Raw genomic sequence first — 15555 nt, forward strand, 5'->3', positions numbered from 1 at the left:
CTCTACAATTTTTCTGATTTTACTGAAAATTTTCTAAATATTGAACAAAAACATTGAACTTGAGGTACTACTGCCTTGGCCTGCCTTTATTTTGTAGTCCATAATTGATATGAGTAATAAAATGTCATATTTTACATCATATATTAATGCAAATGTCATAAAAATTCCTAAACATTTCTAAATTGGTACAACAAAATCTACAATTTTGATTGAAAAATAAAAAATAAAAAAATTACAGAATCCTGGAAGAATAACACATTTTTGATATTTTGATAAATAGCTGTTCCAATTAGTTTAATTGATACAGAATGTATCAATACATTCTGGCGCAACCGGCCCTTTAAAAACATTCAGATTTTTGATATGGCCCACAATGAAAATATGACGCTTCTGCACTAGTCTGAAAAAAATATATATACACATTTGTCAAAAATCTGAATGAAGACCTCAGACTTCAAATAGTTTTGGAAACTGACCAAGAAAAGCCAGGTAAGTCCATCTTTCATTTTTCATATCCCCTATAAATTAAGCATTCCTATATGGAAACTAAGAACACAACAATACTCAATAAACGCCATTGTTAGCTGAAGTTAGACATCATTAATAAGCATTTGCATATTTTCTTTAATTCACTTAAAAACTGAAAGTCATTTTTTCCAAGTCACAGGAAGCTTCCTTGTCAACTTACGCAGCGGCGGTAAAATAAACACCCCACTTCCTCAGAGTGTGGTCTCCGTCTCTACTTTTGATCTGGTTTCATGGTTAAACCTCTCCTGTGTCGGTTCTGCTTTGGACCGGGACGTTTCTGTCTTTAACTCGATATATACACACACAACAGAGAAGTGTTGGATAAATATCTCAGCTGGCTCTGATGTGCTTCAACAGCAGCAGGAGGGCTGAACATGTAGCTTTCCCTGCTATCTCTCCCTTTTGCTTAATTTGCTTTTTCTCTTTGAGATTTGACCCAGAAAAGCAGAAAAAAATAAATAAATTAGGGCATTTTACCAGTTCTTTTTCCTCTTTCTCTCTAACCAAATCTAATAACTTGAGCAAATAAACAGCTGTTTGTGCTCCACTGCCTCTTAATTCATATTTTCTCGGAAACAAATGCTGTCCGACTGGCTATTGTACTAAAATGAAAAAAAATAATTGAAATTCAGCCGCCTCTCACACTGACCTCATAATAATGACATCAGCGTAAACCAGCACACCATTTCTGCTTGATGACTTATCCTTCTGAGAGCATTTCACTCATTTCAGAGTCAAAAATTCCCCAAAAAACATCAGATTTCTCCCCATTTGGCAGAAATCCAGCTGTGCTATTTGCTTGGCTTGAATTGAGGTTTTAAAGATTGGATTAGCTTCACTGTTTGTTCTACTGGATTCTGTTTTTTTAAGAGGCAAGGCTTGCCCTTCCTTGCTTTGACCCACCCTGATTTTCACATAAACTAAAGAAAGCACTGGGAAAGATGGTATTTTAAACTGGTTTTCCAGCCATTCTGTGGACATATTTCAATGCTCAATCAACATTATCTTAGGTGCTTTTATTGTGGCAACAACGTTTGAAGGTTTCTGAAAAATAGGTCTCTGAGAAACTCACTATCATAAAGCTAGCAAAAATATGAGGAAAATGTAGAATATCTACTTTTTCCAGTGGATTTATCCCATAAAGATGATCATTCAACAGATATCTGAGCATTTTTACGTGAAAGTTGTTGATTCAATATTGAGACCGATATGGACAACAATCAACAACACTGCATCTACTATAGGTTATATAAAAAGAGTTTTAAATCCAACAAAGAAAATCAAGAAATACCCTACATATGCTTTTACTTTGTGAATAGTGGGAGTTTTACTATTTTTACATGTCAATAATGTGTATTCAGACCAAACAGCCAGTCTAGAATAAAAACAGATTTAGATCAAAGGCTGATTGATTGGCACATCTTTAATTTGTGACCCGTTTACGTCTTGCTCAAATTAAAATTATCCAGCCTCTCTCTCTATAGTCAACATGACTTATAGGTTAATTTGTGCATTTTGTCATTTTAAATCACTCATTATTTCTTTCAGTGTTTTTTTGCATTTCCACAGCTTTATGTTTATGATATTGTAAACTTGTAGATTATTGCAATATAATGAGTACAAGTGCAAACATAGCCACACATTAGAGTTTGATTTATCTGCTATAAAATAATCAGTCTCTTTGATTGTGGTCAAGTATAATAAAAACACTCTAACCACAATAAGAAACAACACCAGCAGAAAAGCGAAGTTGTATGTTGAACCAAAGATTTACCGGAAGATGAGCAGAGTTTGGTTAAAAAATTTTTTTAAAAAAGTCAGCTAAAGTCTTGAAGTACCTCCATAGAAAAACATCCGGCTGTGTTCATGCTTAATCAGACCAACTAAGGTCCAGATTCCTGCAAATACTGAAGAATTTCCCTCTCAATTTTAGGATTAACCCATCATTTTTAATTTAAGAAATAATTCTAGCTGAATCCAAGTTTATTTCAAGGCAAGACATTCTCTTTTTCTGATACCCTTTGAGCCAATATTAATAAGGCCGATGGCGGATATTTACCAATAGGATTTCTCTACCCACAACCACAGAGCTGACACAGCTTCTCTCCTGTTAAACACAATGCACATGTTTCGACAGAAGGAGGTTTTATGAACTATTTAGCTAAAACTCACATAGCTTTGACGCGAAGATATTAAGAAACATTTGTATTAAACCCAACTAACAATATCACAATTACATGTTGACCTGATATCATGCAGGCATATTCAAAAACAACTTTAGATTACATTCATCTTATCTCATTATGATCTTAACCCCAACATCTCTCTCTGGCTTTTGATCCAACAGAGATTTCAAGTGGAGTGGCAAAACCAAATGAGGTGGATTAGCAGTGCTTGCCAACTGATGGAGTCATCCAGGAAATGTCACTGTGAAATATCGTCTCTGCTGCCAGAAAATTTAGCTGTTCGCAAAGAATGAAAGAAGCTATAGTTCCATTAACCATAAAATTGCACAAATTGAATGAATAAAATAAACTTGCTTAATGGAAACACAACAGTTGTAGAAAAAAAACAACATATTTTTGAACAAAAAGTTATTGCTCTTGGATGAGGTGGTTTCTCAGAGGTATCAAAACTCTTATTTCGCATAAACCAAGTCACACGATCAAAAGTCCGAAAAGGGTGAAGAAGACAACAGGAAGTGGAAGGAGGATGATAGATGATGATTAGCGCCATGGTCGAATTATGAACGCACCGATTGCAGTTTTCTGGCATATCAGTAATTACCAATTTTATAAAGGCCTGACCTGCCAATTCAGATTTTGGGTAATACCAATTTTTTTTTTAATATGAAATGTTTCTAACTGTAGGAAAAAAATCCTATATTTGGATAGCTGAGTTGGCAACAGTATGGTGACTATTGTTAACTACAAACGACCTGGAGGGCCAGCCTGTCAGTCAAACCTTTCTAATCAGAGAGCAGAAGAGGACAGCGGTTGATTTTAAGACCTTTTGCTGAAATAGATACATGTAAGTAACAGTCAATCTCCCATCTCCCAAAATTATGGAAATCGGCTGGACGATAAATCAGTGCACCCTTATGTATCATGTAACCGTTTACAGCTTATGGCGTGAACCAGCTTATTCACATGTGATTTTAATTTAATTTCTTACTTAATGGAAACACTGCAATTGCAATGTAATGTTTTTTTTGTCACGAGATAGAAACAGTCTTTGGTCAGAGGCCTCTTTAAATTTGCTGGACTGACTGCTACCAGAGATCCTTAATGCCTACAGCATCATCATCTCAGCAACTCTTTGAAGATACTTGAATTTTCCTTTAGAACACATAAATTATTTTGTAAATTGAAATTAAAATGCTGTTTTAAACTCTTTTGAAGGTTTTATCAACATATCTAAAGGCTGGGTTTATGTTTATTCTCTCCTGCCTTTAAAAGCTCGCAACAGGCTGAATATGAAAGCCAAACCTGCACAGTCACTCTCTCCAGACCTCTCCTTTCTGCAGACAATCCGCCAGCCTCTATGTGTCTGTTGATGAACTGATAGAGTTACATTCCCTGATCACTTGTCACCACTCACTGAGACCTGCAACCTGTTTGACTAGTTTCAACCGAGAGGAATTTAAGAGACTTTCCGGCAAATCTGCCTTTGCAAACTTTCCATCAACAGCCCTGAACCCATCCACGCCGAACCTGCAAGAGTCCACGAACGTATCAAGCTAATGAGAACAGAAATTAGCTAGCTAACCGAACTACAGCCCCGGTCAGTTTGGGGACCAGCCGAGGAGATGCTTCACTCCCTCCAAACATCACTTTTCCAACACATTTCCTGGAATCAAAAGTTACGACACAAGCAAACACACCGTGACTATTTATAGCTCAAAGTATAAATACAAGTTAAAAGTCATCGTTTGGTTTCTTTACCAAGGTAACATCAAAGTTACAGTCGTGCTTAGACAAGCAGTTTGGCTCGCGTACCTTTCTCTCCAACGGTCAAACCAGAGAAAACACCAACTTCCGAGTCGCCTCAAAAGTATCCCCCAACACTTCAGGACGCTTTCTCGAACACGCTGTCGGGGTTATTGTCCACGGAGAGTCGAGGCTGGTGAGTTTCACCCACGCTGGTAAACTCTGGGAACCTGTTGCTGACAGCTCCGTGTGTCACACCAACAACATGGCTGACGACGAGTGTTCACCGGAGGCAGCGGGGCTCAGTTAACGTCCCACCGACCGCGGTGGGAGGAGACGGAGAGGAAGGGAGGGATACCAGCTCCACAGATGGACATGGAGAGACAAAGGACTGTCATTTCTTCACGTTAAAGGAGAAATTTACTGATTTTATCGCTAATTTTACTGAGGAAAACTGCCCATTCAGTGGCGGCCACAGATAATTTTTAAAGGGGAAGCAAGTTGAATTTATTTATTTATTTATTTATTATTTATTTATTTATTTATTTATTTATTTATTTATTTATTTGGGGGGGGCACAACTTAAAAAACAAACAAACAAACACACACAAAAATACAAACATTAAATAAATAAATTGAAGAACATAATAAGATGTCTGCTCCCACACCCTGCCACTGTTGGTGGCCACTAGTGTTCAACATTTTTCAAGTGGGAGTCATGGCCCCACTTAGCCCTCCTTTTGGAGCGCCACTGTGACGCCTGCCTGGAAACTTGGAAATTCAAAAATATAGCGACCCTATATCACTCATAAGCATCTGAATTAATGTTAAAGAGAAAGAAAAACATCTATTTGACTTGGCATTACCAACATCTACCATCAAAACTAGGACTTACAGATATTTGAGGCCCCAAATTAACTTTTCATTACACATTTTCCAATCCTGGAATAGTTATGAGAAACTTTTATAAACTATATGATACATTTTCTTTGAAATATGGCTAGCTTGCGCTTGTTTTCCACAGTATACGCTTGTTTACTACATTACCCGTGGTGCATTGCTGCTGTTTTGCGACACTTTACTGCAAACGTCAGAAGTAACGTATGACAGGCCGTTGTGGAGACAGAAATGTTCAACAAGAAGCCACGGAGGAACTTTCGCCAGAGAAAACAGAGCTCCAGCGAGGATGAGGACCAGCAGAAGAACGGCGGAGAAGGAGATGAACCCGAAGAGGCTCCGTCGGTGATAAATAAGCCTCCCAAAGCGGCGCAGAGCCGCGGTATCTCTTGCAGCTCCAAGCGGGAAGCGACACCTCCTCAGGCGGACAGCAGTGATGGAGAAGCCGCGGCCGAGGCGCTGGAAGTGACGGAAGACACAGATGAGAAAGATGGGACAAAAACGACGAAAAGCTCCATCCTGAGTTTTACAGACGATAAAGAAGGTAACTAAATTAATGCGCTAAATTTAATAAATCAAGGTTTTCTGTCGTTGACAGTTGAATCTCATGAATTACAAGCATAAATCACATAGTCAATACATGTGACAAAAGCACATGTATTGACTAATTCTTTGAAATAGAACAGGAGCCTTCAACCTGCGGCTGTTTTGATGATTAACAATGGCTCAACAATGAATCAACTAGTGTTTCCAAATACACATTTTAACACCAAATGCTCCTTTAAGCAGATTTCCCATTTGTTACCTTGATTTTCCATAATATAATGACTAAAAATACCAGCGATATTCTTTTGAGATCTATTTTATTTAATAATTAAGTTGGAAATTATGTGCTTTTTTCCATTTTCATTAACTTCCACAGAAAGAAAAATATCAATCATCTTTATTATGAAACCCATAAACAAAACTAAAATGTGGATCTTTGAAATTACAAATTTTCAAAAGTAGCTTTTTATAAAACATAAATAAATTTGCTGTTCTAAACAAGTCTTAATTCGCTACACCAGAGGCAAATATGGCTCTTGAAGTTGCAGACCAGTTATCTTAAAAGTTGGATTTGAGCTAAAAGATACTTGCATAATGGTCAGAATGTCAACTAAAATCTTTTCATTTCTTCTTGTAGCAGAAGAATCAACTTTTAAATTAAAGAGGTCGTCTGATAAAGCTGTGGTGTTTCAAGCCAGGAAGAAGGAGGCTCCTCCCATCAAGACGAGCCGCAGCAAAGGTAAAATCACCAAAAGGTTCTCCATTTTCTGATTCCTTCTTCCTCTAAAAGTAATGAACCTAAATCAAGTCCAGATCAATATTTATCTTTTTTAAAATCTATACAATTTGCTTGTGAGGTAAAAAATAATAAACTACTCGCGTGTCAGAATTTGTACAGAATTTATGAATTCTGTAAAAAAAATGTTGCATTTAAAAATTCAATAGTGAATTGAATTGTTTGTTCATTTTCTTCTTTTAATGTATTTCTAATACTCTTAATACGCCTAAAATATCTCTGATTAATCATCCGAGTAACTGAATACTAAATAATTTATCTATTGTAGCTCTGTCTATAATCATTGTGTGTTGATCAAATTTCTTCTGCACTGCATGTCTTCCAGCTTCTGGTGGTGCAGATGCCCCACCATCTGTTTCTCCCAGTCATGGAGAGAGCAGTGAAGCTTCACCGTATTCTCAGCATAGTGATGATGATAATGATGATAACGATGATGATGATGACAACAGTAACGATAGTGACAATAACAGTGATGGAGGTTTTGCTAGATCACCTGCAAGCAGCTCCAACTCTGACTCCAGCTGCTCTGCTGCCAAACCAAGTATGTCTTCATGTTTATTGAATGTATTTGATAAAGGAAGTTGTGATAGAGAAAGTGTGTTCACAGTCCGTCTAACTTTTGGCTACTCAGCCGTTATCCCTAAAGCAGAGGAGATACACGCGGCCAGGAGGCAGCGGCGCGCGGCGCGAGCCCAGAAGGAGTTCATACCGTTGGGCAGAGACGGCCGGAGCTCCGCTGGCAGCACCCCAGATCACTACAGCCGAGATGATGAAGAGGACAGAGTTGAAAATGACGACGACGATGAGCCAGACGACCATGAGAGAAGAATTGAGTTCGCCCCCCGAATGAAGAGCATCAGGGAAAGGATTGCAGAGAAACTAGGTAAAGATGAGGTGATACCCTGAGAGAGAGCAACCAGAGATACTGTGAGCTTCAGTAAATAAAATAAAATACATCTGATCAGAGGTGGAAAAAGATGTAATATAGGTAAATACAAAAAAAGATGCAGTGTTGTCTGTTTTATATTTTTGGTATAACAATAAAGGAGGAAGTGATGGAAGTCTGTCAGGAACTGATGAGGAGGAGCAGGAACTTTGGGAGCAGACACAGATTGGAAAGGGAGTCAAGAGGCGACCAGGGGAACAGGTAAAAATAAAAAACAGTTTCTTAGCATTCTTCTTCATTATGTGATCTCCTCATGCTCTTTGTCCCTCCGATTATTTTCCAATTGGAAAAGAGACATTTCTCTTTTTTTTCCTTCTCAGAGTCCGTCTGGCAGCGAGTCCAGCAGCTTCAGCAGCAGCAGCAGGCCAGACAGAGGAGGACACAAAAAGAGACTAACAGGGGCTAAGATCCCAAAGACCCTTCCTCTTGTTTCTGTCTCAACGGTGAAGAAAAGGATCACTAAAAAGTTAGTTTTCCTCTCATTTACCTGGACTTAATCACATCATAACAATCCACAACCACTCTGATTCAGACATAGAGGAACACAGGTTTAATGTATCTTCACTTTAAACTTATTGTACCTGAAACTAGCAGAATCACTGTTCAAACTGCAATTTGTGTCTGACTACTTAACGTAAACTAATGGATGCTTTTCTGAACTGAAGTTGTAATGTAGCATCATTTATCTAAATAACAACCAGGTGTTTAATTATCTTTAAAAATCAGTTGTTTGATGTAATCAGATTGGTAAAGAGATCCATAGTTAATGGTGTCTACACAAAAATTCAAAATGCATAACATAAGCTAAATGTGCTTTTGATAACCATTTTAATAATGATATTAATTTATTAGACTTTTATTTATACAGATTCCCATTGAGATCCAAGATGTCATTTACAAGAGAGGCATGTTTTAATAAAACAGGCAAAATTAGAAATGCAGTAACAAATAAATAATGAAGAAATGTGACTCAATTAAATAAGATAAACATTTATTTACCTCAAAAAGTTTTCTACATTTCTACAAAAGCAGTTATCTTTTTCTTTCTCTGTTTTCCAGAGCTGGAAATATTGAAAAGCTGTGAGGGAAGCCTGTAGATACATTAGAAGTAACACAAACATCTTGAAATTACACTAAGGGCAAACATTTCTACTTTCAACTCTTAGTGACAGTTAAAGGGCTTGCCGTTAATTCACTGAAAATAAAAATTGATTTCTCAAATACAAACAAACATTCAAGTTTCCATTCCCTGTGACGTTCTTTATTCCAGATTGATGCATTTCTTTTAAGGTGTGGTTGTTGTTGTTTTTTTTGTGTCATCGAATATAAGATAATTTTTCCCCTGACTGTGTTTTGTTTCCAGACTGGACTCCCTGAAGGAGGTGTACAGAGCCCGGCAGGCGGAGCTGAGGAGGATGGAGGGCGACGCCGAGAACGCCAAGAGTTCATTAGAGCTGCTGGAGGAAAGTTCCTCTGAGGCTCAGCTCAAGTTTTACAGAACCATGATCCTCTACGTCCACAACCTGGTCGAATGTCTGCAGGAGAAGGTCTGACTTCACCAAGTTAGTGACATATAAAGGGGATCTATGATGCAAACTTCACATTTTGCATATTTTTATGCTTTCATTTGGGACTCTGCTTCTGAAAAGAGAAAAAAAGCCTTTTTTGGCAATAACTTAATGTTTTTGTTTTAATGAGCAACACCTCCCTGCTTGTTGATAATTGACGCACACTGTCCATCACCATACAAGCCCAGTGAAACCTAGCCCGTTACCTAGCAACCCAAGTGGAGTTCCAGCATGTTTGGCCAGCTGTTTTTTTTTTTTCTTCTGCTGTATGTGCTGTGAAATGGCTGCTGGGAAAGATGAGTATTTTGTTGTTGACTTGCATTCAGAAACCACTTGCTGTATTCTTATTGGTTGAGCAGAAGGCTCCACTTCTGCTTTTCAAAGATGTACAATTGTGTAATTGTGTATCTGTTTGCAGCCATTTTCACATGCGAGTAAAAACTTTGATTTGGGAGCTGCTTATTTGGATTTAAAGTAACAGAGGCCATAAAACAGCTCATACTGTCTATTGTGAACCATTTTCAGAACCGACCAGAGTAAAATCACATTTTCTAAAAATTACTTAATGCAAAAAAACATATAAACATATTTTTTATTGCTCATAGATCTATTCTAACATGTTCCAGGAAGCATGATGGGTCACCTTTAATATATTCTTTATTTTTAATTGACTTAAGGTTTTATCACTAATTTCTTTTCTTTAGATTGTTGAAATCAATGCCTTGGAGCTGGAAATGCACACTCTGTTGTCCGATCACATGGAGGCGCTGTTGGCTCAAAGGCAAAAGAGGATAAAAGAGGAGGCTGACCACCTGCAGCAGCTCAGCTGTAAGTGGACGCTCCATTCGATACAACCAAAGATCCAGGAAGCGATGAAACATTTCAACTAACTCCCTGTCTCTTGTAGATAACACAGAGGAACAGACTGGCAGCTCTCATATTCAGTGGTTAGTGAAATTTAAAATTACTTTCCTGTTTTAACTCTTTTCTATGAAAACCCATAGTCCTTACTTTAAATTTTTCTGTGTATATAACCTGCAGTGAAGAGGCCAGTAATCCAGACGAAGATTTTCATTTACCTGAAGATGCAGAGCTTTCTGCAGAAGAAGAGGAACAGCTTCAGGAGAGAATAGGTGAAAAACAAATCTGTTTATGAGCCTTCACTTAGAACAAACTGCAATGCTTCAGATATGCACGTTATCCATGATCAATTAATCTAAAGTCAACTTTCTTGAAAATTTAGATTTTCTCAGCGACTGCCTTTCCACAACATAAAGTGCAAAATTTCTTATATGCAAAATTTAGAAAAATAAATTAGCATTATTTTGTGTCAGCTGTATTAAATACAGTAGTTTTCTGACATTATTTCATATAACATAACTGTTATGTTAATATAACACAGTGGTTCCCAAAGTGTGGGGCGCACCCCGTTGGGGGGCGTGGGAAGCGTTACGGGTGAAACACAAAAGTGTTTCACTGTAAAGATGTTTTGTGATGAATGTTTGTTGAATAGTTGTTTTGTTGCAACCTGAAGTGTGAAATAAGCTTCAGTGGACTTTGAAAACAAAATATGTGCAAAGGTTTTTCTGTTTTCTGCTTGATGGATTGTCTCACTTTGTGCCCTCTATGCTCTCTCTTCAGCTGATATCCAGTCGAGAGCTCAGGCGGTGTTTGCTGACGTCCAAGATGATTTCTGCGACGTTAAAAAGATTCTGTCTCGATTTGAAGAATGGAGGAGGTTATATTCTGACTCCTACCACAACGCCTACATTTCTCTGTGTCTGCCCAAGCTGCTCAACCCCATCGTCAGGCACCAGCTGCTGACCTGGAACCCGTTAAAAGTGAGAGCAGAGATTATGAACGATCAGGCTTGGCCAAACACGTCGAGGTGTTGATCATTTCTGTGTTTGTGTTACAGGACTTTGGTGGAGAATTTGAAAACCTCCCGTGGTTCACAGCAGTGGAGACATTTTGTCACGGACACGGCCATGAGGAGCTGGAGCACACAGACAGACAGACGCTCTCTAACGTCATAGAAAAGACTCTTCTACCCAAAATGACCAGTAAATATCACACACTCTTCATCATTTAGAATGTTAACTTCTTAGATCCTAAGTCTGTTATTGTTTTGTCTATTTCTCACCATTTTGTCTGTAGTTTTCGTTTTAACTGTGATTCCACGTTTCCTGTCTCAGGCATCCGTAACGGTCAGTAACTAAAACAATTTAGAGCCAGGCTTTCAGGAGTCATTAATTGAAAAAATAAATGTCATAGTTTCCACTGTGTGTGCAAAATCAAATCACAGTAACTAGTTTAAGTGAAGAATGCATAAAACCTTTGCTCAGAGAATTTAGGGAACCAAAGGAAACTTTGTTTTTCTTTCCTGGTTTTCATGAACACAATTCTTCAAAAATGTTATTATGGTTTTTTTTTTAATATATTAATTTTTATTTATTTTTTAGGTGCATGGTCTTATTCTAAATGTAAATTAAAATATAAAAAACCTTTTCAGCAGGAACACAGACCAACGTATAACTTTTTTAAGCTCCAGGATAATTTCAACATCGGAGAAAAGATAAAAGTGAACAAAAATAAATAAAAAATCAAAATAAAGCAAATAAAAGTAAAAAATACATACAAAAAAACTTACAAATAGGAAGAAAACCCACTTTCCCGTCCTTCTTTCCCACATGTTTCTCACTTCTTGTGGATTTATATCTCTACACTCATATGTCCATCAGCACATATTCACATGTATATGTGCATAATTCTAAAACATTAAATTATGAGACGTAGCATTAGCGACTACTTTGAAGCTGTATTATGCTTTTTGCACATTACTCAAAACAACAAAGTAATATTCGTGTTTAAATACAATTAAAATGCGTCTGCCTGACTAACGTTTTTAAAGAAGCTCGTTTTAGGAGACAACAAAGAGATTGTGGAGACGTTGGACTAGATTTCACATTAACAAGTTGTGTTTATATTTCTAATTCTAATGTAGCTTATTTTTTACAGAATGGGATAAATCTGCTGTGGCAAAAGACTATTTTTTAATGTCAGAAAATGTGACAGAATGTAGAAAACACCCCAAGCTGCGGTTTGAATTTTGGGTTTAAGCAGTGCTGCTGCCACTGCTTCACTGTGCTGCTCTTATCTTCACCAGCAGAGAGTTTTCGGTTTCTGTACGTTTTGGCTGTCAGGGCAAGTGAATAAATAATTTGTGTCTTTCTGCGCAGGCCATGTGGAGCTGGTGTGGGATCCATTTTCCCACCAACAATCTACCTGCCTGTCTGCTGTCTGCCACAGGCTGAGGGAGGATTACTCCATCTTTGAAGGCGAGCAGAGTAAACCTGTTAAGGTGAAGCCAACAAACTTTAGATTTATTGTGTTTACGTTTTGATGTTTAATTCCAAAGTTTTTTTTTGTTGTTGTTGTCGCTGAAATCCTATTTTTGTGTTGTCATTTATAATACTAATTAAATAAACTTCTGTGACCTGCATTCGCAGAGGAACGTTGACGGCACATGGCAGCGTTCTGTTTGTGAAAGCAATGGTGTGTGGAGTCGTTTATGCATCAGTTTAAAGTTTATTTAGCAATTAGACCAGATAAGATCATATCAAAATGGGGAACGCTAATAAAAATAACATTGTGGAGCATTGACTGCAGCTTTTGTAAAGAAGTCTGTTTGGATTTGTAGTCAGAAGCTCCGGTGGTCTGATTGTGCTCTGCTTTAGTGGAGCAGACTGGGTCATAATTGTAATTTTCATCCATTGTTTACATCCTGGTTTACCACCTCTGGCTTTTTATGGTGCAGAAATATGATGCATGTCTCAAATTAATGACGTAGAAGTTAGATAAAATGCAACATGACCAATCAGAATGCAGAAGCTTTGAAAACTATTGGACATGTATCCAAATTAGTGCCACATAGGGAAGTGGCACAGATTGGATATTTTTGGGTGATAAAAGAAATTGGGATGTTGAAACTGCAGTGAAATGGTTAGATATTGGTCACATATAGTCAAAAAAGAGGATTTGGATCTTATCCACCTGCTGCACAAATGTAGCCTATGAAACATCAGATAAACTGTATTTTCTGTTTCTTACAGGGATTTATTGAAGCAGTGGCTCAAAAGCTCAGAAGCTGTGTAGATGAAGATGTCTTCATCCCCTTGTATCCAAAAAAGTCAGTATACTAGTCATTGATCATTCACTGATTGGATTAAATTCCCTATTTACAAAGGATAATTTTGTATTATTTTGTGCATCATCTTCTCAGTCACATTAATGGTCCATTTGTTTTTCCTTCCAGGCTGCTGGAGGACAGATCGTCCCCTCAGAGCCGCTTCAGAGACGAACAGTTCTGGATGGCCGTAAAAGTAACTAATGCTCTAAAAGATGTCTCAGATTTTAAATGTTGTTGCCTTTAAATGTTTACAGGCTGTTTTTTTTTTTTTTTGTTAAACTAATCTGGATTATATTATGTCTCTATCAGCTCCTGGGGAATATGGGGAAATGGGATCTGCTGCTTCCTGACTCCATTTTGAAAGAACTAATGCTGGACAAACTGCTGAACCGATACCTGATGATCACCTTGTCTAGTGAGACGCTGTCAAGCAAAGTTGTTTCTGCACACAGAAAGGTATTTAAAGATATCTAAACACAGAGTTTATCCTGGGATCTGTTTGTAATCTTTCCTTTGGCTCCAGATTGCAGAATGTCTGCCTGACTCTTGGTTTGAAGGAGAAAGCGTCTGTCTGCCTCAGCTGCAGAATTTCAGGAACAACATTGTTCAGAAAGTTCACAGCCTCTGCAAACAGCAGCCGCCTGAAAATCCCAGCAGCAGGTAATTTAGCACCTGTGTTTAGATTATCGGTCGATGTCACGCTGCGTCGGCAGCCACTTACTGCGAACGTCGCCTTCAGAACGCAGACGAGATTATTTTACATATTTACAAATTAATCTTTTAAAATAACTGATAACTGCACAATCTGGTTCAAACTCTGTCCTCTGCAGGTCTGCTGTGGTCGAAGAGCTGAAGGTTCTCAGTAGGCTGAGATGCTATGACTCCATCTTGGCTCTAAGTGGGAAATACCATTACGAGGACGTCGTCTACTCTCATCAGCTACTGAACCAGGAAAGAGAATGAACAGGAACTGGATGAACTGAAAAAGACTCAAGTTAAACTAATAATCAGTAAAACACATGCAGCTGTACAACAAATTATGACTGTAGTCAAGATATTTTTGATGTCTAATACAAATTGTTATATTTTCGTGAATAAATGTTGGAATTTTGTTTATTTCTGAATTTTGTCTATGTGAGGTTATATAAAAGTATATCAGGGGTGTCAGTCATTTTCAGTGTGGGCCAGATCAAGATTATGAATGCTTTTGCCAGAAGGTATTAATAAAACTATTAACTTTTAATATTGGAGCTCAAATAATATTGAACATCCTTTCACGTTGATGTAATATGAACACAATTGTTACCTTGAAGTGTATATATACACGTTGGGCGACAGGCCGTCACTGTTAACTTATTCTTCTAAAACAAAAATTCTGAAGCATAAAATATATTTTAAACAATTTTCATTCAGCCTCTGATAATTCAAATGGAGTTCAATAAATTACGAAAATGTTTCATATTTGGGTAGATGAGAGTAAATCTATTTTTAATTCTGAAATGTAAGCAGAGGGAAAAGCATGTCCTTCAATGCACTCAGTACTAGAGTTGGGTGATTTTATTGCAATATTCTGTGGCAATATTGTGATAACGATGAAGGTTATGATAAAATATATACATATTTTTAGGTAATCAATAGTTGTCTTGGTGGAACTGATGTAGTTTCCCAGTTTTTCCTTCCATAAAAAAAAAATTCTGTATGTTGGGTAATATTCCTAATTTTACTCCAAAATGTGGGGGAATTACGTTGCACCTGGCTCATCTTCACCATTATCAGTGAAACTGAAGTATTACTGTTATTTTAACATAGCGGTGTGCATTAGAGACGAGACCTCTTCGTTTTGCTGGAGACACCTGTATTTATGAAGCAAACAAAATGATACAAATGCACAAAATGCTCAGAGAGGGTTGAATTGAATTGCTCTGATCCTAATTTGCATGTACAGAGCAATACTTATCAAACTAAACATGGTAGAAAGTTTAGTTTCATCAAGCATCATGCTGTTTGTTGAAGCGACAACAGGAAGTTTTGACAGGTCACTCATGATTTTAAAGAAATATCACACGAATAAATGCAAAGGTTGCAGCTTCTGCCCTCGCCTAAAGAAATTAGAAGGAAAAAAAGCATTCAACATGTTAATCATTTAAACCGTAATC

General features: G+C 37.5%; 2 protein-coding genes across 2 annotated transcripts in view; one reads left to right on the forward strand and one right to left on the reverse strand.

Moving 5' to 3' along the window:
• itsn2b (intersectin 2b) overlaps positions 1-4752 on the reverse strand; it is a 37231-nt gene extending 32479 nt beyond the window's left edge. Inside the window, exon 1 of the mRNA XM_055036514.1 lies at positions 4527-4752. The gene's annotated coding sequence lies outside the window, so the exon portion shown is untranslated. The remainder of the gene's footprint in view (positions 1-4526) is intronic.
• Positions 4753-5555: 803 nt separating this feature from the next.
• Positions 5556-14515, forward strand: gcfc2 (GC-rich sequence DNA-binding factor 2). The gene is made up of 18 exons (XM_055037023.1): positions 5556-5898; positions 6538-6639; positions 7022-7237; positions 7328-7579; positions 7743-7843; positions 7963-8108; positions 9006-9189; positions 9915-10038; positions 10118-10157; positions 10252-10343; positions 10852-11051; positions 11129-11273; positions 12450-12571; positions 13323-13399; positions 13526-13592; positions 13709-13855; positions 13923-14059; positions 14230-14515. Exons 1-18 carry the CDS (start codon positions 5586-5588, stop codon positions 14360-14362), a joined length of 2598 nt encoding a protein of 865 aa, XP_054892998.1. The 5' UTR covers positions 5556-5585; the 3' UTR covers positions 14363-14515.
• Positions 14516-15555: the final 1040 nt, after the last annotated feature.

Source organism: Poeciliopsis prolifica, unplaced genomic scaffold (assembly GCF_027474105.1).
Source record: "Poeciliopsis prolifica strain line A6 unplaced genomic scaffold, Auburn_PproV2 SCAFFOLD011, whole genome shotgun sequence".
NCBI lineage: Eukaryota > Metazoa > Chordata > Actinopteri > Cyprinodontiformes > Poeciliidae > Poeciliopsis > Poeciliopsis prolifica.

Bases quoted from the DNA above. Each gene is read 5' to 3' on its own strand.
- gcfc2 (XM_055037023.1), top strand. From the start codon at position 5,586: ATGTTCAACAAGAAGCCACGGAGGAACTTTCGCCAGAGAAAACAGAGC. The intron at 7,238-7,327 runs GTATGTCTTCAT...TTGGCTACTCAG, and splicing joins CTGCTCTGCTGCCAAACCAA to CCGTTATCCCTAAAGCAGAG. The intron at 11,274-12,449 runs GTAAATATCACA...CTTTCTGCGCAG, and splicing joins TCTTCTACCCAAAATGACCA to GCCATGTGGAGCTGGTGTGG.